Consider the following 26,437-nt stretch of genomic DNA (forward strand, 5'->3'; position numbering starts at 1 on the left):
GCGCTTGTCCTAGGAACCTTCTTTTCGTTCCCGTTTCTACTCGTCTGGCCGTTCTTCAGTGGGCTCACTCAGCCAAGTTAGCTGGCCACCCCGGCGTTCGGGGTACGCTTGCTTCTATTCGCCAGCGTTTTTGGTGGCCTACTCAGGAGCGTGACACGCGCCGTTTCGTGGCTGCTTGTTCGGACTGCGCGCAGACTAAGTCAGGTAACTCTCCTCCTGCCGGTCGTCTCAGACCGCTTTCCATTCCCTCTCGACCATGGTCTCACATCGCCTTAGACTTTATTACCGGTCTGCCTTCGTCAGCGGGGAAGACTATTATTCTAACGGTTGTCGATAGGTTCTCTAAGGCGGCTCATTTTATTCCCCTCGCTAAGCTTCCTTCCGCTAAAGAGACGGCACAAATCATCATTGAGAATGTGTTCAGAATTCATGGTCTTCCGTCAGACGCCGTTTCGGACAGGGGTCCGCAATTCACGTCTCAGTTTTGGAGGGAGTTTTGTCGTTTGATTGGGGCTTCCGTCAGTCTCTCTTCCGGTTTTCATCCCCAGTCTAACGGTCAAGCAGAACGGGCCAATCAGACTATTGGTCGCAACAAAGCCTCCTTCACTCACGCCGCCAAACTTACCCTAGTAAAACTGACTATCCTACCGATCCTCCACTTCGGCGATGTCATCTACAAAATAGCTTCCAACACTCTACTCAGCAAACTGGATGCAGTTTATCACAGTGCCATCCGTTGTGTCACTAAAGCACCTTATACCACCCACCACTGCGACCTGTATGCTCTAGTCGGCTGGCCCTCGCTACATATTTGTCGCCAGACCCACTGGCTCCAGGTCATCTACAAGTCCATGCTAGGTAAAGCTCCGCCTTATCTCAGTTCACTGGTCACGATGGCAACACCCACCCGTAGCACGCGCTCCAGCAGGTGTATCTCACTGATCATCCCTAAAGCCGACACCTCATTTGGCCGCCTTTCGGTCCAGTTCTCTGCTGCCTGTGACGGGAACGAATTGCAAAAATCGCTGAAGTTGGAGACATTTATCTCCCTCACCAACTTCAAACATCTGCTATCTGAGCAGCTAACCGATCGCTGCAGCTGTACATAGTCTATTGGTAAATAGCCCACCCAATTTACCTACCTCATCCCCATACTGTTTTTATTTATTTAACTTTTGCTCTTTTGCATACCTATATCTCTACCTGTACTTGACCATCTGATCATTTATCACTCCAGTGTTAATCTGCAAAATTGTAATTATTCGCCTACCTCCTCATGCCTTTTGCACACAATGTATATAGAGGCTTTTTTTTCTTTTTTTCTACTGTGTTATTGACTTGTTAATTGTTTACTCCATGTGTAACTCTGTGTTGTCTGTTCACACTGCTATGCTTTATCTTGACCAGGTCGCAGTTGCAAATGAGAACTTGTTCTCAACTGGCCTACCTGGTTAAATGAAGGTGAAATTAAACATTTAAAAAAATAAAAGTAGTGGGAGGACAACACACCATGTCATAATTTCCTGAAACTTCCTGTTTCCATCACAGCTGTCATTACTTTTTTTATACAGTATGACTTTACTCTCACATGTTTCAATCAAAGTTTTTATGCAAGTAAAGTAATACGGTATATAAGAAAATTACGGCAGGGCCTCCCGGGTGTCAAAGCAGTCTGGTCACGTCTACTCCTACTTCTCCCCTCCGGCGTTCACAGTCGCCAGTTTACTAACCACTGGTCCTGGCAACCGTCATCATGAGCACCTGGCATCAATCATTACCTGGCATCAAACGTTACAGAATACTGCCTCAACAAATGGAAACAGCAGGAAATCAGAACTCCCTGATGGTCAACGAACAGGGATGCCTACTTAGTCAACACCATGACCAGATGGCGCACCTGGGGATGAACATACCTGAGAGGCGTTGACTTGAACTAGAGGAGGATACTCCACCACCAGTCGACCCAGCGAGCCAGCACACCAGCCCATTCAACAACCTGCTTAGGTAAGTGTTTGTCCCTCCCAGATAAATGTGACAGCACCCCATCTAAATACCGTGGCTTCCTACTACAGTGCTCCATCTACTTTGCCCACCAGATGGGAGCCCCAACCACCGAGAGTTCCAAGGTTGCCATGGTTATTTCTCTGCTGACTGGGCGGTCGTCGGAATGGGCCACGGCCATCTGGGAGAGGAGGAGCTGGATTCGTATGAGGGGTTCATGGCTCTGTTCAGAGGTATCTTCGATCATCCACCGGAGGGCAGAGAGGGGTGAGCGCCTACTCCGACTACAGCAGGAGGACCAGACTACAGCTGAGTACGCGGTCACCTTTTGGACAGTTGCAGCATTAAGTGGATGGAATGAGCCGGCGCTTCATGCGATATTCACAAGAGGACTGCGTGAGGAGGTCCAGACGGAACTGGCCTGTCGAGAGGACAACCTCTCCTTGGACGCTCAGACTGTCATGGTTCCACCTGTCACCAGAGGGTAACAGAGACCGTCCTAGAGACATTAATGACACTCAGCTGTGTCCTATTACTCATTATGATGTCCATGTTAAAAGAGGTGTGTTTTCTGGTTTCCTTTGCCATCCGTCCGTGCGTGCGTTTAGACTTAGTGTTTGTTGGTTCCCCAGTATTACTGTGATCCTTCCATTACCATTTCTCAGTAAAGTATTATGTTTATCCTTAACCACTCATTCCTCGTCTGGTCTCTTCTCTGTACCTTGGTCCAACCTCTCCACGTCACACCCTGCTCTGAATATCACCCTCTGTCCTCCTGTTACTCTCTTTCTCTGTCCCTGCTCTGAATATCACCCTCTGTCCTCCTGTTATTCTCTTTCTCTGTCCTTTCTCTGAATATCACCCTCTGTCCTCCTGTTATTCTCTTTCTCTGTCCCTGCTCTGAATATCACCCTCTGTCCTCCTGTTATTCTCTTTCTCTGTCCTTTCTCTGAATATCACCCTCTGTCCTCCTGTTACTCTCTTTCTCTGTCCCTGCTCTGAATATCACCCTCTGTCCTCCTGTTACTCTCTTTCTCTGTCCTTTCTCTGAATATCACCCTCTGTCCTCCTGTTACTCTCTTTCTCTGTCCCTGCTCTGAATATCACCCTCTGTCCTCCTGTTATTCTCTTTCTCTGTCCCTGCTCTGAATATCACCTTCTGTCCTCCTGTTATTCTCTTTCTCTGTCCCTGCTCTGAATATCACCCTCTGTCCTCCTGTTACTCTCTTTCTCTGTCCTTTCTCTGAATATCACCCTCTGTCCTCCTGTTACTCTCTTTCTCTGTCCCTGCTCTGAATATCACCCTCTGTCCTCCTGTTATTCTCTTTCTCTGTCCCTGCTCTGAATATCACCCTCTGTCCTCCTGTTATTCTCTTTCTCTGTCCCTGCTCTGAATATCACCCTCTGTCCTCCTGTTACTCTCTTTCTCTGTCCTTTCTCTGAATATCGCCCTCTGTCCTCCTGTTATTCTCTTTCTCTGTCCTTTCTCTTATTCTCTCTCTCCCGAAGTTGGCTTGGCAGCACAGGATGAAGCAGCATGCCATGTCAGGCCATATGGTCCATCTTTCTTTCTCTCCCGTTATCTTTATCTTCCTCCACCGCTCTCTGTGTTACTGTGACACCATCAGAAGACAGGCAGATAGACAGAGACAAAACAGACACTTGCATTGTGATATTGACAGGACATATTAGTGAAATGCCAATGTCACTGTGTATGTCTCTGTTAAGATGAATGTCTGGGATGATCCATGAAGTAGGCTAACTGGAAATGTGTTAATCTGAAATTGTTGCCCCGGTGAGCTAAACCCCTAGAGACTCAGAGAAATACCCTATTTCCAACATTGTGCACTATAACCTTTTCTAAAGTAGTGCACTATAAAGGGAGTAGGATGCCATTTGGAACATAACAGATTGACACTTTCATATTATTTAAGTGATAATGCCAGAGAAGCCAGTATTTGGAGGATATATTGACACCTCCAAACACCGGCATTATCACTTTTATACAACGGGTTGCCAACATATTCAAATAATGATTGACATATTTTCATTAAAACCTTTATTTTGATGAATTTATTCATACTATTTCATCCTTCCATGAGATATAGTCCCGACACAAATCTATAGTCGCTACCAAAGCCTGCTGGTCGTTCATTCTATTGGTTAGGTTGCCAGAGATGTGACCCAGTCGTGAAGTTTTTTGTTCTATATCTAGAGTATAGACGCGACCCAGTCATTTCTTTATAAACGTTCCGTTGCCATGCTGGCTGGCAACACAGTCACGTCAAACAGTGCAGCCAGAATAACAGCAAAGTTGCTGCATTTGCATTTGTTTCAGCATTTTTCTAGTGAAATTGATTTCGATACACCCATAACAATGAGCTACTAATGCTCAATTTCGCATGGCATAGAACATTTGCTCTCTCGCAAGGAGCTAGCCAAATACACAGCTAACACAATCAATTCAAACTGAAGATAGAAAAATCAGCAAACTAGCTGCATTTGGTTTTGTTTTACCTGATTTTACATAAACATTTCTTTGTATATATCCATACAAATTCTGCTGATTCATGATTTTGACTGGCTGAGAAAAGCTGTCTGTCTTGTCCTGAAACGTTAATGATCAATGGAACCGTGGAGACTGAATTTCAATATTAAAATGATGCTGCAAAGGTCGATGCGATAGACGGCAAGGTTACAGGTCTCCGCTGTTGAAAACCAAATGCTAGTCTAAAGGAAAGGGGAGATCATGTCTAGATGCTTTCGACAATTGATATCAGGTTTATACATTTCCGATATGGACTGATGAGATAGTGGATTGTGCAGTGAGATTGTGCAGTGAGATGGAACATTAAATAGGCATTTCAATGTCATATCCTTAACCTGTGGCATAGACACTGCCCTTTCACTGAGGGGATTCGATTATCTGGCCTGGGTTACCCTTGTGGGTTACCCTTCCGGCCTTGTCATGTCTTATCATATTATGTCTTGTTCCTGTTCTTTCTCTTCACTCTGTCTCCCTCTGCTGGTCGTATTAGGTTACCTTCTCTTTCTCTCCTCCTCCAGCTGTTCCTCATCTCCTCTAACTACCTCGTTCACCCTTTTCCCACCTGTTCCCTTTTCCCTCTGATTAGGTCTCTATTTCTCTCTCTGTTCCTGCTTCTTTCTTTGTCACATTCTCGTTTGAGTTTCTCATGCCAGATACAAACTATCATCTCGTTTGCTTCATCCCTGTCCCGCCCCGTCCTGTCGGAATCTGCCTGGCAAGTGCATCCTGTACTCAGCTAACTGTCTTATCGTTTGTACTGTGTCCAGTTCATCTGATGCTACGTGAGATCAGGTACCACTGTTCCTCTACGACCCGCGCCTACCCAGAGAGACATGCAGCCTGTCGCCGCTACCCAGCTATTCTCCTCTGCTGCTAAGAAGCGGGCTCTTTTGTAATTATCAGAAGGACTTTTTGTTTCATTTGTCGCCCTCTCTGCGGGTTGTCTATTTTGCCATTATCTACATCTGAAGAGGATCTATGTCTTCCCTGTGTTTACATTAAAGGACTCTGTTTTCGAATACCGCTTTTGGGTCCTCACTCAAGTGCATAACAGGCCTGGGTTACCCCTGTGGGATTCTGTGTTTTGACATGCAAAACTGAATGTTTTTGTTGAAAACGCTTTATCTGCCTTCCCAATGAAAACTAAACAAAAAATATAAAGGCAACATCTAAGTGTGCGTTCTCTAATTCTCTCCTTCTCTCTTTCTTTCTCTCTCTCGGAGGACCTGAGCCCTAGAACCATGCCCCAGGACTACCTGACATGATGACTCCTTGCTGTCCCCAGTCCACCTGGCCATGCTGCTGCTCCAGTTTCAACTGGCCTGGGCCCTAGGACCATGTCCCAGGACTACCTGACATGAGGACTCCTTGCTGTCCCCAGTCCACCTGGCCATGCTCCTGCTCCAGTTTCAACTGTTCTGCCTTACTATTATTCAACCATGCTGGTCATTTATGAACATTTGAACATCTTGGCCACGTTCTGTTATAATCTCCACCCGGCACAGCCGGAAGAGGACTGGCCACCCCACATATGCTCTCTCTAATTCTCTCTTTCTTTCTCTCTCTCGGAGGACCTGAGCCCTAGGACCGTGCCCCAGGACTACCTGACATGATGGCTCCTTGCTGTCCCCAGTCCACCTGACTGTGCTGCTGCTCCAGTTTCAACTGTTCTGCCTTATTATTATTTGACCATGCTGGTCATTTATGAACATTTGAACATCTTGGTCATGTTCTGTTATAATCTCTACCCGGCACAGCCAGAAGAGGACTGGCCACCCCACATAGCCCGGTTCCTCTCTAGGTTTCTTCCTAGGTTTTGGCCTTTCTAGGGAGTTTTTCCTAGCCACCGTGCTTTTACACCTGCATTGTTTGCTGTTTGGGGTTTTAGGCTGGGTTTCTGTACAGCACTTTGAGATATCAGCTGACGTACGAAGGGCTATATAAATAAATTTGATTTGATTTGATGTAGTGTTGCCTTTATAAAGTGTTGGTCCCATGTTTCATGAGCTGAAATAAAAGACCCCAGAAATGTTCCATATGCACAAAAAGCGTATTTCTCAAAAATGTTGTGCAACAATTTGCTTACATCCCTGTTAGTGAGCATTTCTCATTTGCATAGAATAATCCATCCAACTGACGGGTGTGGCATATCAAGAAGCTGATAAATAGCATGATCATTACACAGGTGCACCTTGTGCTGGGGAAAATAAAGGCCACTATAAAATGTGCAGTTTTGTCACAAAACACAATGCCACAGATGTCTCAAGATTTGAGGGAGCGTGCAATTAGCATGCTGACTGCAGGAATGTCCACCAGAGCTGTTGCCAGAGTATGTTCATTTCTCTACCATAAGCCGCGTCCAACCGGCCTCACAACTGTGGTTTGCTGATGTCAATTGTTGTGAACAGAGTGCCCAATGGTGGTGGTGGTGGTGGGGTTCTGGTATGGGCAGGCATAAACTACAGACAACTAACACAATTGCATTTTATCAATGGCCATTTGAATGCACAGAGATACCGTGACGAGATCCTGAGACCCATTGTCGTGCCATTTATCAAATTTCAGCAAGATAATGCATGGTCCCATGTCGCACGGATCTGTACACAATTATCGGAAACTGAAAATGTCCCTGTTCTTCCATAGCCTACATACTCACCAGACTTATCACCCATTGAACATGTTTGGGATGCTCTTCATCAGCGTGTCCGACAGCGTGTTACAATTCCCGCCAATATCCAGCAACTTCGCAAAGCCATTATTTATTTATACCAAAGAAAACAAGTGATAGACAACCATACAGATAAAAACAAATGAAAGCACTGTGTGAAGGTTGGAAGCCTTATATGAAAGCTTATATGAAAACCACACCACACCACAAAAGTACAAAGTAAACAAATCTAAAAAGTTTGTTAAAACAGATAAGAAAAATCTACTAAATATAGATGTATAAATTAATTGATCAGTAATCACCAAATATATATACCAGTGAAAAGTTTGGAGACACCTACTCATTCAAGGGTTTTTTCTTTATTTTTACTATTTTCTACAATGTAGAATAATAGTGAAGACATCAAAACTATAAAATAACATATATGGAAACATGTAGTAACCAAAAATTGTTAAACAAATCAAAATATATTCATATTTTAGATACTTGCCTTGATGACACCTTTGCACACTCTTGGCATTCTCTCAACCAGCTTCACCTGGAATTCTTTTCCAACAAGGAGTTTGCACATTGAACCCTGTGACACACCTTAAGATATCTTGGCCCTGGTAGATGCATAGCCGTTCACAAAAACACATTGTTCTCTTACATAAACATATAACTATTTCGACAATTCTAAGTATAATCATGAAAAACTATTTTATGATCAACCGTGTCAAACGCTTTGGATAAATATAAAATGATGCCAAGAGCTTATTCATTTCAGGGATGTAAAGATTTTATCCACAAGTTGAAAGAGAGAGAGAGAGCGAGCGAGAGCGAGAGAGAGAGAGAGAGAGAGAGAGAGAGAGAGAGAGAGAGAGAGAGAGAGAGAGAGAGAGAGAGAGCACCATTGGGTAGGTACCCTCTCTGTGTGGTACAGTGTACTGAGGGCTGTAGTAACCAGTAGTGGTATTTTTTATATGGAAGCCATTTCTTATATGACATCTGACCACTTAACCCCCTAAGGCATCTGTTTCTCAAACTAGACACTCTAATGTACTTGTCCTCTTGCTCAGTTGTGCACTGGGGCCTCCCACTCTTTATATTCTAGTTAGAACCAGTTTGCGCTGTTCTGTGAAGGTAGTAGTCCACAGCGTTGTACAAGATTTCTTGGGAATTTCTCACATGGAATATCCTTACTTTCTCAGAACAAGAATAGACTGACAAGTTTCAGAATAAAGTTATTTGTTTCTGGCCATTTTGAGCCTGTAATCAAACCCACAAATGCTGATGCCCCAGATACTCAACTAGTCTAAAGAAGGCCAGTTTTATTGATTCTTAATTGGAACAACAGTTTTCAGATGTGCTAACATCATTTCATTTTCCTCCTCTGTCTCTGCTGCTAAAGCCACTTTCTACCACTCTAAATTCCAAGCATCTGCCTCTAACCCTAGGAAGCTCTTTGCCACATTCTCCTCCCTCCTGAATCCTCCTCCCCTCCCCCCTCCTCCCTCTCTGCAGATGACTTCGTCAACCATTTTGAAAAGAAGATCGACGACATCCGATCCTCGTTTGCTAAGTCAAACAACACCGCTGGTTCTGCTCACACTGCCCTACCCTGTGCTCTGACCTCTTTCTCCCCTCTCTCTCCAGATGAAATCTCGCGTCTTGTGACGGCCGGCCGCTCAACAACCTGCCCGCTCGACCCTATCCCCTCCTCTCTTCTCCAGACCATTTCCGGAGACCTTCTCCCTTACCTCACCTCGCTCATCAACTTATCCCTGACCGCTGGCTACGTCCCTTCCGTCTTCAAGAGAGCGAGAGTTGCACCCCTTCTGAAAAAACCTACACTCGATCCCTCCGATGTCAACAACTACAGACCAGTATCCCTTCTTTCTTTTCTCTCCAAAACTCTTGAACGTGCCGTCCTTGGTCAGCTCTCCCGCTATCTCTCTCAGAATGACCTTCTTGATCCAAATCAGTCAGGTTTCAAGACTAGTCATTCAACTGAGACTGCTCTTCTCTGTATCACGGAGGCGCTCCGCACCGCTAAAGCTAACTCTCTCTCCTCTGCTCTCATCCTTCTAGACCTATCGGCTGCCTTCGATACTGTGAACCATCAGATCCTCCTCTCCACCCTCTCCGAGTTGGGCATCTCCGGCGCGGCCCACGCTTGGATTGCGTCCTACCTGACAGGTCGCTCCTACCAGGTGGCGTGGCGAGAATCTGTCTCCTCACCACGCGCTCTCACCACTGGTGTCCCCAGGGCTCTGTTCTAGGCCCTCTCCTATTCTCGCTATACACCAAGTCACTTGGCTCTGTCATAACCTCACATGGTCTCTCCTATCATTGCTATGCAGACGACACACAATTAATCTTCTCCTTTCCCCCTTCTGATGACCAGGTGGCGAATCGCATCTCTGCATGTCTGGCAGACATATCAGTGTGGATGACGGATCACCACCTCAAGCTGAACTTCGGCAAGACGGAGCTGCTCTTCCTCCCGGGGAAGGACTGCCCGTTCCATGATCTCGCCATCACGGTTGACAACTCCATTGTGTCCTCCTCCCAGAGCGCTAAGAACCTTGGCGTGATCCTGGACAACAAACTGTCGTTCTCAACTAACATCAAGGCGGTGGCCCGTTCCTGTAGGTTCATGCTCTACAACATCCGCAGAGTACGACCCTGCCTCACACAGGAAGCGGCGCAGGTCCTAATCCAGGCACTTGTCATCTCCCGTCTGGATTACTGCAACTCGCTGTTGGCTGGGCTCCCTGCCTGTGCCATTAAACCCCTACAACTCATCCAGAACGCCGCAGCCCGTCTAGTGTTCAACCTTCCCAAGTTCTCTCACGTCACCCCGCTCCTCCGCTCTCTCCACTGGCTTCCAGTTGAAGCTCGCATCCGCTACAAGACCATGGTGCTTGCCTACGGAGCTGTGAGGGGAACGGCACCTCAGTACCTCCAGGCTCTGATCAGGCCCTACACCCAAATAAGGGCACTGCGTTCATCCACCTCTGGCCTGCTCGCCTCCCTACCACTGAGGAAGTACAGTTCCCGCTCAGCTCAGTCAAAACTGTTCGCTGCTCTGGCTCCCCAATGGTGGAACAAACTCCCTCACGACGCCAGGACAGCGGAGTCAATCACCACCTTCCGGAGACACCTGAAACCCCACCTCTTTAAGGAATACCTAGGATAGGATAAAGTAATCCTTCTCACCCCCCCCCCCCTTAAAATATTTAGATGCACTATTGTAAAGTGGTTGTTCCACTGGATGTCATAAGGTGAATGCACCAATTTGTAAGTCGCTCTGGATAAGAGCGTCTGCTAAATGACTTAAATGTAATGTAAATGTAAATTTCAAAAGGATTTTCTAATGATCAATTAGCCTTTTAAAATGTTAAACTTGGCAACGTGCCATTAGAACACAGCCCTTGGTTCTCTATGGTGTTGTAGGTCAGAATGTGACTCGGGAGTGTTCTAGTCTTCTATGTTGGTGCTCTTAGTATGGTTCCCAATTAGAGGTAGCTGATGTTCGTTGTCTCTCATTGGGGATCATACTTAAGTTGTCCCTGTTCCCACCTGCATTTGTGGAATATTGTTTTGTGTATGTGCATGTAGCAGCACTACTTTCATGGTTCGTTGTTGGTTTATCGTTTTGTAGAAGTTTCACTTGAATAAAAGATATGGAACTCTAATCACGCTGCGCCTTGGTCTGTCCATTTCACGAGCGTGACAGAATATCCCACCAATCAAAGACCAAGCAGCGTGCTTGGGAGGAGAAGGTGAGTTGGCCCTGGGAAGAGATCAGGAGTGGATGCGAGACCCTTCCTTGGCAGGAGTCGCAGAAAGATCAGGAAGGACAGCGACGACGCCGGGGGCCGCAGCCACAGAAACCCCAAGAATTCTTTGGGAGGGGGGCACATGGGGTGGTCGACTGAGCAGTGGGCAGTGCCAGAGCCCAAATGGCAGACGGTGGAGGAATTCAATGAGGGACACCGGAGAGAGGTGGAGGCGAGGAGTAGGCTACAGTGCAGGCGTGCTGAAGAGCGTGTCATCAGTCCGGTGCCATCTGTACCGGCTCCACGCACCAGGCCACCAGTGCACCTCCCCAGCTCGTTATGTCCTGTGCCGTCTCCATGGCAGGAGCCTTCCTCTGCGCCGGTGCCCAGTCCAGGCACGGCGTCCAGTCCCGCTCCTTAGCAGGAGCCTTCCTCTGCGCCAAAGGAACCAAAGAACCAAAGCCTCTCTATGGTGTTGTAGGTCAGGGCGTGACTAGGGGTGTTCTAGTCTTTTCATTTATATGTTGGTGTTCTTAGTATGGTTCCCAATTAGAGGCAGCTGATGTTCGTTGTCTCTAATTGGGGATCAAGGTGTCCCTGTTCCCACCTGCATTTGTTGGATATTGTTTTGTGTAGGTGCATGTAGCACCACTACTTTCACAGTTCATTGCTGGTTTATTGTTTTGTAGAAGTTTCACTTGAATAAAATATATGGAACTCTAATCACGCTAATCCAGTCACCTTGGTCCGTCCATTTTCACGAGCGTGACAGGAGTGATGGTTGCTGATAATGGGCCTCTGTACACCTATGTAGATATTCCATTAAAAATCTGTTTCCAGCTACAATAGTCATTTACAACATTAACAATGTCTACACTGTACTTCTGATCAATTTGATGATATTATAATGGACATTTCTAAGTGACTCAACTTTTGAACGGAAGTGTATTTTTGTCAATATAGTTAGAAAATTCAATGTATTTTATGCTGCCTTTTTGACAACATCGGCGCAGATTACTGTTCGGATTGAGAAGGGCGCTCCTCCCTCACCGCTTTTGTCCGTTCACGTCACAGGCCATAGATCAGTGCACTGCAGCTCAGGTAAATAGAACTCTCTCATTGACATTTAACCAAGAGATGTTTCAAACATAAATGACTCCATAAAGAAAGCACTCCAGTCCAGCGTTTGAATTAGGCTGATGCAGCAATTCTAATTTTCTATTGCCTGAGTACCCATGAAAAGATGATCTAGCAATCTGCTTTCTTTAGAATATCTCTAGTCCCGGCAGCTCTTCTAGAATATTCCACCTCTAGAATATGAACACAAATATTTTCAAATTACCTTCTTCACTCCATTTCAGACACTGAGGTACTCGTATTAACATGGTCTATTATTTTGACATCAATGCCACTTTTTTTTTTGCCTTGTCAGTCTGTCTCTCTGAGTCAAAGAATAGAGGTAGAGAAATACACAAACACCACCTCCCTTCCTCCCTGTCCACTCCCTCCCTCCACCCCTCCCAACCTCCCTCTCACTCTCTCTCACACTATCGCCCTATCTCTCTCATTCACTCGTTCCAGCCTAGCGGGTGGTGAGGGAGGGAAGCAGTGCAGTGGAGGGAGAGACTAGGCAGGTGTTAAGCTCATACTGTGTGAGAGAGTGAACGAGAGAGAGGGAACCAGGGAGTGAGAGAGAAAAACAGTGAGGGCATGGTAAAAAGGCTAAAGCGCTAACTGAATAGATAGAAGGCTGGAGGCAGACGACACGTAGTGGTGGTAGAGAGAGAGAGAGAGATTGTTGTAAGACTAAGAATTTCAAGAGAAGCAGACACAGACTCCCAGAGAGAGAGAAAGAGACGTAAACACCATGCTAAGGAGGAAGAGGAGTGTGTCCTTCGGAGGGTTTGGATGGTAAGTGTTTGTGTGTGTGTGTGACAGAGATAAAGTGTGTGTTGTGTATGCGACTTTGCATATGGCTCAGTTTGATATGGCGTGTTTATGTGATTGTGATTGTAAGTAGTTTGTTGTATTGTTTGGGGGGGTGTTAGCTATGTTATGACAGTTGATTGTCTATGGCAGGGATCCTTGCTAGTTTGTAGTTGGACTAGTTTGTGACTGCTAAACCAGGTAAGTGGTAAGACAGACCAATAGTAGCAGAGTAACGGGATGATAACTATCTCTATCCCTCTATGATACAGCCAGGGTATTTGTTTATCCCCTAAATATCCCCTTTCTTTGCCTTCTTGCAGGTATGAGACAGCATATTTCTCTCCTATTTTTCTCTCTCTCTCTGAGTGATTCAGAGCTCTTTACCTCACTGAATCTCAGCTCGGCATAAGGCCTGTCAAATCTAACCTGTGCCCAGAATACACAAGAGGCCTGTGTGTGTCTGTGCGTCTGTCCGTGTGTGTGTGTGGGTGCGTGCGCACGTACGTGTGTGTGGTTAGAGAAGTTGCAAGACTTACACAAGCCTCTATTCAACCATTCAATTTCATACTCAATTTTCCTCTCTCCATTTCTCTAGCTCTCCATCTCCCTCCCTTTCCCTCTCTTTCTCCAGCTCTCCATCTTTCTCTTTCTCTCTCTCTTTAGCTCTCTTTCTCCATCTCCATCCATCTCTCTGAGTGTGTGAGAGGTAATAGTGAGACAGTGTCGAATAATGAAGGAAATACTTTTTGGGGAAGGAGGGAAGAGTGGATATTAGCATTACTATTCCCTCCCTTCTCTCATCTGTTTCTCTCCTTTCCTTTCTTCCTCTCTTTCACCTTCATTCTCTTCCTTTCTCCACCCATTTATCAGCTATTCAGCATGCTTTGTTTCACTGTGTGCTAAGTCAGTTGAGGTGTGTGTGTGTTCTGTGACTGATTTTAACATATTGGTGGAGCTGTAGTGTGTGTGTGTGTGTGTACTGTGTAGCAGCACTAAATGTTTTATTTATGACCCGTGCGAACAGAGGTTTCAGACTCATCATATGAAGCTTTCAACATTTACTGCTCCCTCTGCTACTCTCTTCCTGCACCCTCTCTCCTTTTCTCTCCTTCTCTCCTATCTCTGTCTCTGTCTCCCTCTTGTCTTCCCCTCTGCTACACTCCTCACCTCTCACTTCTTCCATCTCCCTCCCTTACTCCTTCATTATCTCTATAAAACACAGTGACACATCAGGGTTAATGGTTACTGTGAGTCTGAGTTAGTTTGAAAATGCAAACTGAAAATAGAACATTGACAGACAGATTGACTTCTCATGATGGAAAAACGTGTTCACAAAAGATTACCTATGTGTGTGTGTGTGTGCATTTGTGTGTGTGTGTGTATGTGTGATTGTTTACCAACAAAACACTTTGGGATGGAAAATATGCAATGGCATGCACTAGTCACTGTTTTACTGATCGTTGTCTTGATAACTGTGTGTGTGTGCGTATGTGTGTGTGGTTTAAGGCAGTACTGGGAGGGGTTCCAGCACAGGAAGGGTGTGTTAAAGTGTGATCTAGTGTCCCACAGAGAGAGAGAAATAGAGTGTGTGTTTGTGTGTGTGTGTCACAACAGCAGAGCTATGTGATGACAGCTTGTCAGCCATTAGTGTGTAATTCAGTGTAGTAAAGACCCTTCCTACGGCGATAACATACATATATATGACAGACAAAACACTCAAACACTGAGATAGAGAGAGGGAGGACAGGAAGAGAAGGAGAGAAAGAAGGTATGAAGGCAGAGAATTAACAACATGCCGATTATGCCATGGCGATTAATGTAATTTTGGTTGTGTGTGTGTGTGTCTGTGTGTGTTTGTGTGTGTATATGTGTGTGTGTGTGAGTCAGAATGCGCGCGTGTGTGTGTCCATGTGCAAGCGTTCATACTTACACGTGTGTGTGTGTGTGTGTGTGTGTGTGTGTGTGTGTGTGTGTGTGTGTGTGTGTGTGTGTGTGTGTGTGTGTGTGTGTGTGTGTGTGTGTGTGTGTGTGTGTGTGTGTGTGTGTGTGTGTGTGTGTGTGTGTGTGTGTGTGTGTGTGTGTGTGTGTGTGTGTGTGTGTCCGTGTGAGGGACATCTCTGGAGCCAGGATGTGGAGGAAGGAAGTGCTTCACCAGTGAGGGTGAATGGGGTCGTGTGCCCCTGTTGTCATAGCTACATGACAAGTTAACTGGACATGTTTTCTCTATCCCTCTCTCCCTTCTATCTCTCTTTTCAGGATTGATAAGAGTACGGTCAGTGCACTCAGAGCACGGTGAGTAGTACCCACATTCAAAATGTATACACAAAAATTGTTCATAAAATTGGGTTTGCTGGAAGGAAGGGCATTCACGTCCACGTGTGTGTGTGTGTGTGTGTGTGTGTGTGTGTGTGTGTGTGTGTGTGTGTGTGTGTGTGTGTGTGTGTGTGTGTGTGTGTGTGTGTGTGTGTGTGTGTGTGTGTGTGTGTGTGTGTGTGTGTGTGTGTGTGTGTGTGTGCGAGCACCATTGGGTAGGTACCCTCTCTGTGTGGTACATTACTGAGGGCTGTAGTAACCAGTAGTGGTGTTTTTGTATGTGGAAGCCAATTTTTATATGACATCTGACCACTTAACCCCCTAAGGTGGATGTCCTAATTAGCATAATACAAAAAATCCCCATACAAATGGCTCAGTTTAAGCTAGAGATATCTGCTTATTTTTGCATTGATGTGTCTCAATCCACCGCATCCGCCGATGTCGCCACATCGGCAGTGAAAGGTGACAGAGCTAGAGCGGTGTTTGTCAGACCATTAAACATCCCGAAAATCGGCCTTCTCACAAAATCGTAAGTAGCGTCCAAACTATTATGAACCATTTGTGGAAAGATATGACTCTCACGAACACGATGGCGTTCTTTGTTTGCTCTATGACCCCCACAAACTGTCTTGGTACTCGTCTGAAGTCGCCACAGCCGATCTGCCAACTTCTGTCTGTAGCGTCTAAACAGTGATATGACCCCTCTGTGCAAAGGTGAGACTCACAGCCATACCGTTCTGTGGCTTTGTCAGTCACACAACCTCACACACACAGTCTTACAGATAATAGAGTTATACAGTGATTTGTTTTCTTCTTTTGGCTGCATTTGCTGTTTCTTTTGGTTGTGTTTCAATGTATTGTGTCATTTTGGAGTCACTTTTACTGTAAATAAACACTTCGACATGAATGTGGATGCCACCATGATTATGGAGGATCCTGAATGAATCGTGAATAATAATGAGTGAGAAAATTACAGACGCACATCATACCCTCCCCAAAATGCTAATCTCCCCTGTTATTGTAATGGTGAGAGGGTAGTTAGCATGTCTTGGGGGTATGGTATAAAATGCTAACCTCCCCTGTTATTGTAATGGTGAGAGGTTAGTTAGCATGTCTTGGGGGTATGGTATAAAATGCTAACCTCCCCTGTTATTGTAATGGTGAGAGGTTAGTTAGCATGTCTTGGGGGTATGATATAAAATGCTAACCTCCCCTGTTATTGTAATGGTGAGAGGTTAGCATGTCTTGGGCGTATGGTATAAAATGCTAATCTCCACTGTTATTGTAATGGTGAGAGGTTAGTTAGCATGTCTTGGGGGTATGGTATAAAATGCTAACCTCCCCTGTTATTGTAATGGTGAGAGGTTAGCATGTCTTGGGGGTATGGTATAAAATGCTAATCTCCCCTGTTATTGTAATGGTTAGCATGTCTTCGGGTATAATATTTGTGCGTCTCTAACGTTTGTCGCTCATCTGAAACACAACCAAAGCAAGGAACAAATGCATAAAACAAATATGTAGAATCACAAACTTGATGTAGTCATTGCATGCTATGAATATGGGACCAAATACTTCATTTTTGACTACTATATTACACATTTGATTAAATTTGTCCCGATACTTTTGGTCCCCTAAAATGGGGGGACTATAAACAAAACATGCTGTAATTTCTAAATGGCTCACCCAATGAAAATACCCTCAAATTGAAGCTGACAGCCTGCACTCTATAAACTCACAGGCATTGTTTACATTTTAAATCCTTTTTTATTTTTATAAGTACATCACAGTCCCAATAATTATGGAGGGCACTGTATGTTATGAAGATAGCAGCAGCATTAATGTATAATAATCTGCTTGACTTATCCATGGATTTACCGTTGGTTGGGTATTATAGATCAAATCAAATCAAATGTATTTATTTATAAAGCCCTTCTTACAACAGTTGATATCTTAAAGTGCTGTACAGAAACCCAGCCTAAAACCCCCAAACAGCAAGCAATGCAGGTGTAGAAGCATTATTATTATTATTAAGCACGGTGGCTAGGAAAAACTCCCGAGAAAGGCCAGAACCTAGGAAGAAACCTAGAGAGGAACCAGGCTATGTGGGGTGGCCAGTCCTCTTCTGGCTGTGCCGGGTGGAGATTATAACAGAACATGGCCAAGATGTTCAAATGTTCATAAATGACGAGCAGGGTCAAATAATAATAATCACAGTGGATGTCGAGGGTGCAACACGTCAGAACCTCAGGAGTAAATGTCAGTTGGTTTTTCATAGCCGATCATTTAGAGTATGTCTACCGCTCCTGCTGTCTCTAGAGAGTTGAAAACAGTAGGTCTGGGACAGGTAGCACGTCCAGAATGATATGATAGCATAAAGACCTCATTAAGTCAGCAGCAGCAGTTTTACATTGGGTATTACCATCGTTGTTATGCAGGTGAATGAGAACCCAAAAGCGACTTGGCGAAAACAGAGTCTTTATTCCAGTAAAGGAAATAGGCAATACTCCTAGACAAATCAGAGCAGAAAACAAAACATAAAAAACTAATTCCACTCGTAGTGACGAGGACAGACTGGAGACTCGACCATAAACTGTAGGTTGCCTCGGGAAGGCACCGACCGTAGCAGACTCAGACACCTGCTCACACGCAGCATCTGAGGGAAACAAGACACAGCACGGCGAACAATATACAAGGATCCGACAGGACAGAAACGGAAAACAAGTGGAGAAATAGGGACTCTAATCAGAGGAAAAGATAGGGAACAGGTGTGGAACGACTAAATGATTGATTAGGGGAATAGGAACAGCTGGGAGCAGGAACGGAACGATAGAGAGAGGAGAGAGAGGGATAGAAAAAGGGAACGAACCTAATAAGACCAGCAGGGGGAAACGAACAGAAGGGAAAGCATAATGACAAGACAATATAAGACAAAACATGACAGTACCCCCCCACTCACCGAGCGCCTCCTGGCGCTCTCGAGGAGGAACACTGGCGGCAACGGAGGAAATCATAGATCACAAACGGTCCAGCACGTCCCGAGAAAGAACCCAACTCCTCTCCTCAGGACCGTAACGGAAAACGATAAAAAGGGAAACTAGGGTACTACTCTAAAAAAAAAAAAATGAGACACGGGTAGAGAACTGAAAGCTTTAGAGCAAACAGGACCAAACAGGCCAGGAGAGTAACAACTAGGGACAGACTGAGACACAGTAAGGGCAGGAACAAGACCAGGAGAGATGCGGTGGCAGGGAACAGACTGAGACCCAGCAAGACCAGGAGCAGAAGCAGAAAAAAAATTACCAGACTTATTCTGCGCGCAGTCCGAACACGCAGCCACGCAACGGCGCGTGTCACGCTCCTGAGTAGGCCACCAAAAGCGCTGGCGAATAGAAGCAAGAGTACCTCGAACGCCGGGATGGCCAGCTAACTTGGCAGAGTGAGCCCACTGAAGAACAGCCAGACGAGTAGAAACAGGAACGAAAAGAAGGTTACTAGGACAAGCGCGCGGCGACGCAGTGTGCGTGAGTGCTTGCTTAACCTGTCTTTCAATTCCCCAGACTGTCAACCCGACAACACGCCCAACAGGAAGGATCCCCTCGGGATCGGTAGAAGCCACAGAAGAACTAAAGAGACGGGATAAAGCATGAGGCTTGGTGTTCTTAGTACCCGGGCAATAAGAAATAACGGACTCGAAACGAGCGAAAAACAACGCCCAACGAGCATGACGCGCATTCAGTCGTTTGGCAGAACGGATGTACTCAAGGTTCCTTTGGTCAGTCCAAACGACAAAAGGAACGGTCGCCCCCTCCAACCACTGTCGCCATTTGCCTAGGGCTAAATGGATGGCGAGCAGTTCGCGGTTAGCCACATCATAGTTACGTTCCGACGGTGACAGGCGATGAGAAAAATACGCACAAGGGTGGACCCCATCGTCAGTATCGGAGCGCTGGGACAGAATGGCTCCCACGCCCACCCCCGACGCGTCAACCTCAACAATAAACTGTTTAGTGACGTCAGGTGCAACAAGGATAGGAGCGGATGCAAAACGCTTCTTGAAGAGATCAGAACAACAATCATACGACCGGTGAGGAGGAAGGGAGTTGGTTCTGGACCGACTGAAGACCGTGCGCAGACCATGATATTCCTCCGGCACTCCTGTCAAATCACCAGGTTCCTCCTGAGAAGAGGGGACAGAACAAACAGGAGAAATAGCAGACATTAAACACTTCACATGACAAGAAACGTTCCAGGAAAGGATAGAATTACTAGACCAATCAAAAGAAGGATTATGACACACTAGCCAGGGATGACCCAAAACAACAGGTGTAAAAGGTGAACAAAAAATCAAAAAAGAAATGGTCTCACTATGGTTACCACATACAGTGAGGGTTAAAGGTAGTGTTTCACATAATATACTGGGGAGAGGACTACCATCCAAGGCGAACATGACCGTGGGCTCCCTAACTGTCTGAGAGGAATGTCATGTTCCCGAGCCCAGGCTTCGTCCATAAAACAGCCCTCCGCCCCAGAGTCTATTAATGCACTGCAGGAAGCTGCCGATCCGGTCCAGCGTAGATGGACCGGTAAGGTAGTACAGGTACTTGACGGAGAGGACCGTCTAGTAGCGCTTATCAGTCGCCCTCCGCTTACTGATGAGCTCTGGCCTTTAACTGGACATGAAATGACAAAATGACCAGCGGAACCGCAATAGAGACAGAGGCGGTTGGTGATTCTCCGTTCCCTCTCCTTAGTCGAAATGCGAATACCCCCCAGCTGCATGGGCTCAACACCAGAGTCAGTGGGGAAAGATGGTAGTGTCGGAGAGAGGGGAGACACAGTTAACGCGAGCTCTCTTCTATGAGCTCGGTGACGAAGGTCTACCCGTCGTTCAATGCGAATAGCGAGTTCAATCAAAGAATCCACGCTGGATGGAACCTCCCGAGAGAGAATCTCATCCTTAACCTTAGCGTGGAGTCCCTCCAGAAAACGAGCGAGCAACGCCTGCTCGTTCCAGTTACTGGAGGCAGCAAGAGTGCGAAACTCTATAGAGTAATCCGTTATGGATCGATTACCTTGACATAGGGAAGACAGGGACCAGGAAGCTTCTTTCCCAAAAACTGAACGATCAAAAACCCTTATCATCTCCTCTTTAAAGTTCAGATAATCGTTAGTGCACTCAGCGCTTGCCTCCCAGATAGCTGTGCCCCACTGCCGAGCCCGACCAGTAAGGAGTGATATGACGTAGGCAATCCGAGCTCTCTCTCTTGAGTATGTGTTGGGTTGGAGAGAGAACACTATATCACACTGGGTGAGAAAGGAGCGGCACTCAGTGGGCTGCCCAGAATAACATGGTGGGTTATTAACCCTAGGTTCCGGAGGCTCGGAAGACCCAGAAGTAGCTGGTGGCACGAGACGAAGACTCTGATACTGTCCTGAGAGGTCGGAGACCTGAGCGGCCAGGGTCTCAACGGCATGCCGAGCAGCTGACAATTCCTGCTCGTGTCTGCCGAGCATCGCTCCCTGGAACTCGAGAGTAGAGTAGAGAGAATCCATAGTCGCTGGGTCCATTCTTGGTCGGATCCTTCTGTTATGCATGTGAATGAGAACCCAAAAGCGACTTGGCGAAAACAGAGTCTTTATTCCAGTAAAGGAAATAGGCAATACTCCTAGACAAATCAGAGCAGAAAACAAAACATAAAAAACTAATTCCACTCGTAGTGACAAGGACAGACTGGAGACTCGACCATAAACTGTAGGTTGCCTCGGGAAGGCACCGACCGTAGCAGACTCAGACACCTGCTCACACGCAGCATCTGAGGGAAACAAGACACAGCACGGCGAACAATATACAAGGATCCGACAGGACAGAAACGGAAAACAAGGGGAGAAATAGGGACTCTAATCAGAGGAAAAGATAGGGAACAGGTGTGGAACGACTAAATGATTGATTAGGGGAATAGGAACAGCTGGGAGCAGGAACGGAACGATAGAGAGAGGAGAGAGAGGGAGGGGGAGAGAGAGGGATAGAAAAAGGGAACGAACCTAATAAGACCAGCAGGGGGAAACGAACAGAAGGGAAAGCATAATGACAAGACAATATAAGACAAAACATGACAATCGTATAGGAATTATATTATGTAGGCTATTATTAAAAGCCTGTTATGTTACATAATATTAGTGCCATCATAATCAAAGGTGTTATAGAAATGATATGATGTATTACATTTGATATGACATGAGTGTAAAGATGTATGATATGAAATTAATTAGTTGCTAACCTAATCAAAGGGGCAATCTGTGGGATTTCCATCTGAAAATGAACATTTCATTAAACAAGTGTTGTTTGGGGTGTTTGTGTGTTAGTAGATAGGAAGTGTAACTATAAATTTGTTTTAGTGACACCTCAGTGGTAGCAGTAAGGTGTGTGAATTCCACCTGTCTGTGGTCTTACCTGCTGATAACCTGGGTGTGTATGAGAGACAAGTGTGTGTGTGACCACTCCTCTGTGATCTGAGTTTGTGTATGTGTGTGTGTGACCACTCCTCTGTGATCTGAGTTTGTGTATGTGTGTGTGTATTCAAATGTCCATGTAACGTCTAAACAGCACACTATCATCTTCCCTGTCATCCCTTTATTTAGAGCTTGACTCATTCATTCACACACTCACTCTCTCCCTCCACTCTCTCCCTCCCTCTTTTGCACTCTCTCTGTGTGTGTGTGTGTGTGTGTGTGTGTGTGTGTGTGTGTGTGTGTGTGTGCGTGCGTGCGTGCGTGCGTGCGTGCGTGCGTGCGTGCGTGCGTGCGTGCGTGTGCGTGTGTGTGCGTGTGTGCGCGTGTGTGCGCGTGTGTGTCAAGAAAATATTCTGATAGGTACTCATGCTCAAGATTAAGTAGCACACTGACTATTTTACTGTTTTGAATGTTTGAGGGTTTTTGATGTGTTTGAGTGTCTGTGTTTTATAAGTTTGATGTATGTTTTTGTTGTTTGTTTGTTTGATGTGTTGGAGTTTTTTGATGAGTTTGAGCATCTGTGTTTGATAAGTTTGACGTATGTTTTTGTGTTTGAGCGTTTGATGTGTTGGAGTTTTTTGATGCGTTTGAGTATCTGTGTTTGATAAATTTGACGTATTTTTTGTTGTGTTTAATGTGTTTGATTGTGTTTGAGTGTTTGTATTGTTTTTGATGTCTGTGTATTTTTTACCCCTTTTTCTTCCCCAATTTCGTGGTATCCAATTGTTAGTAGTTACTATCTTGTCTCATCGCTACAACTCTAGGACAGGCTCGGGAGAGACGAAGGCCTTCTTAACACAGCGCGCATCCAACCTGGAAGCCAGCCACACCAATATGTCAGAGGAAACACCGTGCACCTGGTGAACCTGATTAGCGTGCACTGCGCCCCGGCTCGCCACAGGAGTCGCTAGTGCGCGATGAGACAAGGATATCCCTACCGGCCAAACCCTCCCTAACCCGGACAACGCTAGGCTAATTGTGCATCGCCCCATGGACCTCCCGTTCGCGGCCGGCTGCGACAGAGCCTGGGCGCGAACCCAGAGTCTCTGGTGGCCCTAGACCACTGTGCCACCCGGGAGGGCCAGTCTGTGTGTTTTTGATGTGTTTAAGTGTGCGTTTTGAGACATGTGTTTGAGTGTGTTTGAGTGAGTGTTTTTGATGTGTTTGAGTGAGTGTTTGAGTGAGTGTTTATGATGTGTTTTTGTGTTTTTGATGTGTTTGAGTGTTAGTTTATGTGTTTGATGTGTTTGAGTGAGTGTTTGAGTGTGTGTGTGTGTGTGTGTGAGGTTTTGATGTGTTTGAGTGAGAGTTTTTTATTTGTTTGAGTGTGTGTTTTTGATGTGTTTGAGTGTGTGTTTTTGATGTGTTTGAGTGTGTGTTTTTGATGTGTTTGAGTGTGTGTTTTTGATGTGTTTGAGTGTGTGTTTTTGATGTGTTTGAGTGTGTGTTTTTGATGTGTTTGAGTCTGTGTTTTTTATGTGTTTGAGTGTGTTTTTTTAATGTGTTCGAGTGTGAGTTTTTATGTGCATGATGTGTGTGTTTTTTAATGTGTTTTTGATGTGGTTGAGTGAGTGTTTTTGTTTTTTTAATGTGTTTTTGTTTGTTTGATGTGAGTGATTTTGATGTGTATGATGTATTTTTGTGTTTGAGTGTTTTTAATGTCTTGTAGTGTATGTTTTTGGTGTGTTTGAGTGTATGTTTTTGGTGTGTATGTTTTTGGTGTGTTTGAGTGTATGTTTTTGATGTGTTTGAGTTTTTCAAGGGATGCAAGTCTGTTGCATTGTTTTTTGTTTTAGATTGTGATGGACACTGAACCGTGTCCATCACAAGTCCAAGTCTGCTACCAATACCAGCCTTGTTTAGGGCTAGGATATAGTTTAAAGTAAAAGCTTTGATGCCATCCTTCTAGCCAGGTTCTTTCCAGGATGCAGTCAAATGGAGAATGCATGGCCTGGTTACGTCATACTAATAGCAAGTGGTCTACAGTTAGGGTGGATGCCAGAGCCCTAGTCAAATATAGTGACTAGGGTGCTATTTGGGATGAAGCACTGGACTGTACATTTTAATAATTCACTATTATGTAATCATCTAATGGCTCGTACAGTAAGGCATGAATATAATCTTGTTATATTCTGGCTCTGGCACTTAGGGTGCTCTAAGCAAAATGTAATTTTGTGTGTGCGTATGAGCGTGTGTGTGCCTGCGCGCACATTTTTGCTTGTGTTTGTGTGTTTGATTGGTCGAAGACAGACACTCTGCTCAGTGTACCGTCAGAGGCATTTGAAAATCAAGAAGTGTTTGAAAAACCATGACCAGGTGTCAGGTTCCGGTGGCATGAATTGAAACGGATGGCTTTTCTTTTGCAAAATAACTATGAATTGACTGACTTATTTTCAAATAATTGTCAACATGGCGACTTGTCAACATGGCGACTCTCAACACCTGACAATAGAAAGAGTTTGCCACTACTGACGAAACACTGTTAATGAGGAAATTACCTCTGCCCTCGACTTGCCATTTAAATTTAATGATTGGTGGGTCCCCCGTGAGACGTTTGAGCTAACGTAGGCTAATGCGCTTAGCATGAGTTTGTAAGTAACAAGAACATTTCCCAGGACATAGACATATCTAATATTGGCAGAAAGCTTAAATTCGTGTTAATCTAACTGAACTGTCCAATTTACAGTAGCTATTACAGTGAAATAATACCATGCTATTGTTTAAGGAGAGTGCACTGTTATGAACTTGAAAATGTATTCATAAACCAATTAGGCACATGTGGGCAGTCTTGATACTAAATTCTTAACAGAAATTAAATGGTTCATTGGATCAGTCTAAAACTTTGCGCATACACTGTTGCCATCTAGTGGCCTACATGTAAATTATGCCTGGGCTGGAATAATACATTATGGCCATTCTCTTGCATTTCATAGATGATGGTACACATTTTTTAAAATGTTTATTTCTTTGTATTATCTTTTATCAGATCTAATGTGTTTTATTCTCCTACATTAATTTCACACTTCCACAAACTTCAGTGATTCTTTTCAAATGGTGTCATGAATATGCATATCCTTGCTTCAGGTCCTGAGCTACAGGCAGTTAGATTTGGGTATGTCATTTTAGGCAGTGTCCGATCCTTTTAAGAAATCAAAATATATTTTAGATTCTTCAAAGTGACCATCCTTTGTCTTGATGACAGCTTTGCACCCTCTTGGCAAATAGCCATTTGATAAGGTATTCAGAAGTTTTGTGGCTTGTTAACTTGTTATGGCTGCATTCCCCTATCGGGATAAGTGCCATCAACAACCGCTGAATAGCATAGCGCTACATACATTAAATATTACTATAAATATTTATATTCATGAAATCACAAGTGCAGCTTAGCCTTTTGTTAATCCACCTGTCATGTCAGATTTTGAAATTATGCTTTACAGCGAAAGCATTCCAAGCGTTTGTGTAAGTTTATTGATCGCACGATAAAACATTAAGTACACTTAGCATCAGGTAGCTCGGTCACGAAAATCAGAAAAGCAATCAAATTGATTGTTTACCTTTGATGATCTTCGGATGTTTTCACTCACGAGACTCCCAGTTACACAACAAATGTTCTGTTTGTTCCATAAAAAATATTTTTATATCCAAAATACCTCGTTTGTTTGTCGCGTTATGTTCTTCTGAATAGGAAAGAGAGGTCACGACAACGCAGACGAAGATTCCAAATAGTTTCCATTATGTCCACAGAAACATGTCAAAGGTTTTTTAGAATCAATCCTCAGGTTGTTTTTAAAATATATAATCGATAATATATCAACCGCAAATGTCTTTCCCAGTAGGAGAGGGGAAAACAATAGCTGTCCAAATTCTGTTGCGCAAGCAAAACTCATGTGACCACTTTACTCGATGTTATTGTTCTGGCTCATTTAAAAAAATAAAAGCCTGAAACTATGTCTGAAGACTGTTGACACCTTGAGGAAGCGATATGAAATGGAATCTGGTTAATATGCCTTTAAATCCAGCAAAGGGAGGCTATGGAACATGGAGTTTTCAAAATAGAAGCCACTTCATGTTTTGACTTTCCTCAGGGTTTCGCCTGCAATATCAGTTCTGTTATACTCACAGACAATATTTTGACCGTTTTGGAAACTTTAGAGTGTTTTCTATCCAATACTAATAATAATATGCATATATTAGCAACTGAGACTGAGGAGCTGGCCATTTACAATGGGCACCTTTTCATCCAAGCTACTCAATACTGCCCCTGCAGTAGTTAACTCTCTGGGATATGTGGGACGGTAGCGTCCCACCTCGCCCACAGCCAGTGAAATTGCAGGGCGCCTCCAAATTCAAAACAACAGAAATCCCAAAATTAAAATTCCTCAAACATACAAGTATTTTACACCATTATAAAGATAAACTTCTTGTAAATCCAGCCACAGTGTCCGATTTCAAATAGGCTTTACGGCGAAAGCACACCAAACGATTGTTAGGTCAGCACCTAGTCACAGAAAACTATAAAGACATTTTCCAGCTAAGGAGAGCCCTCACAAAAGTCAGAAATAGCGATTAAATGAATCACTAACCTTTGATGATCTTCATCAGATGGCACTCCCAGGACTCCATATTACACAATAAATGTGTTTTGTTCGATAAACTTAATCTTTATGTCCAAAAACCTCATTTGAAATTGGTATTTTATGTTCA

General features: G+C 44.7%; 1 protein-coding gene and 1 long non-coding RNA gene across 3 annotated transcripts in view; both read left to right on the forward strand.

Moving 5' to 3' along the window:
* Positions 1–1,889: 1,889 nt before the first annotated feature.
* On the forward strand, positions 1,890–5,677 carry LOC123995490. The gene is made up of 3 exons (XR_006831856.1): positions 1,890–2,004; positions 2,097–2,563; positions 5,317–5,677. It is a non-coding gene; the product is annotated as an uncharacterized LOC123995490 (long non-coding RNA).
* A 6,911-nt stretch (positions 5,678–12,588) lies between these two features.
* rap1gap2b (RAP1 GTPase activating protein 2b) overlaps positions 12,589–26,437 on the forward strand; it is a 91,518-nt gene continuing 77,669 nt past the window's right edge. For both annotated transcript variants that reach the window (XM_046297773.1, XM_046297774.1), the window contains exons 1-2: positions 12,589–12,892; positions 15,167–15,202. In XM_046297773.1, coding sequence (XP_046153729.1) covers positions 12,849–12,892; positions 15,167–15,202 — 80 coding nt within the window. In that variant the 5' untranslated portion in view covers positions 12,589–12,848. The remainder of the gene's footprint in view (positions 12,893–15,166; positions 15,203–26,437) is intronic.

This window comes from Oncorhynchus gorbuscha, linkage group LG14 (assembly GCF_021184085.1).
Source record: "Oncorhynchus gorbuscha isolate QuinsamMale2020 ecotype Even-year linkage group LG14, OgorEven_v1.0, whole genome shotgun sequence".
NCBI classification, from domain to species: domain Eukaryota; kingdom Metazoa; phylum Chordata; class Actinopteri; order Salmoniformes; family Salmonidae; genus Oncorhynchus; species Oncorhynchus gorbuscha.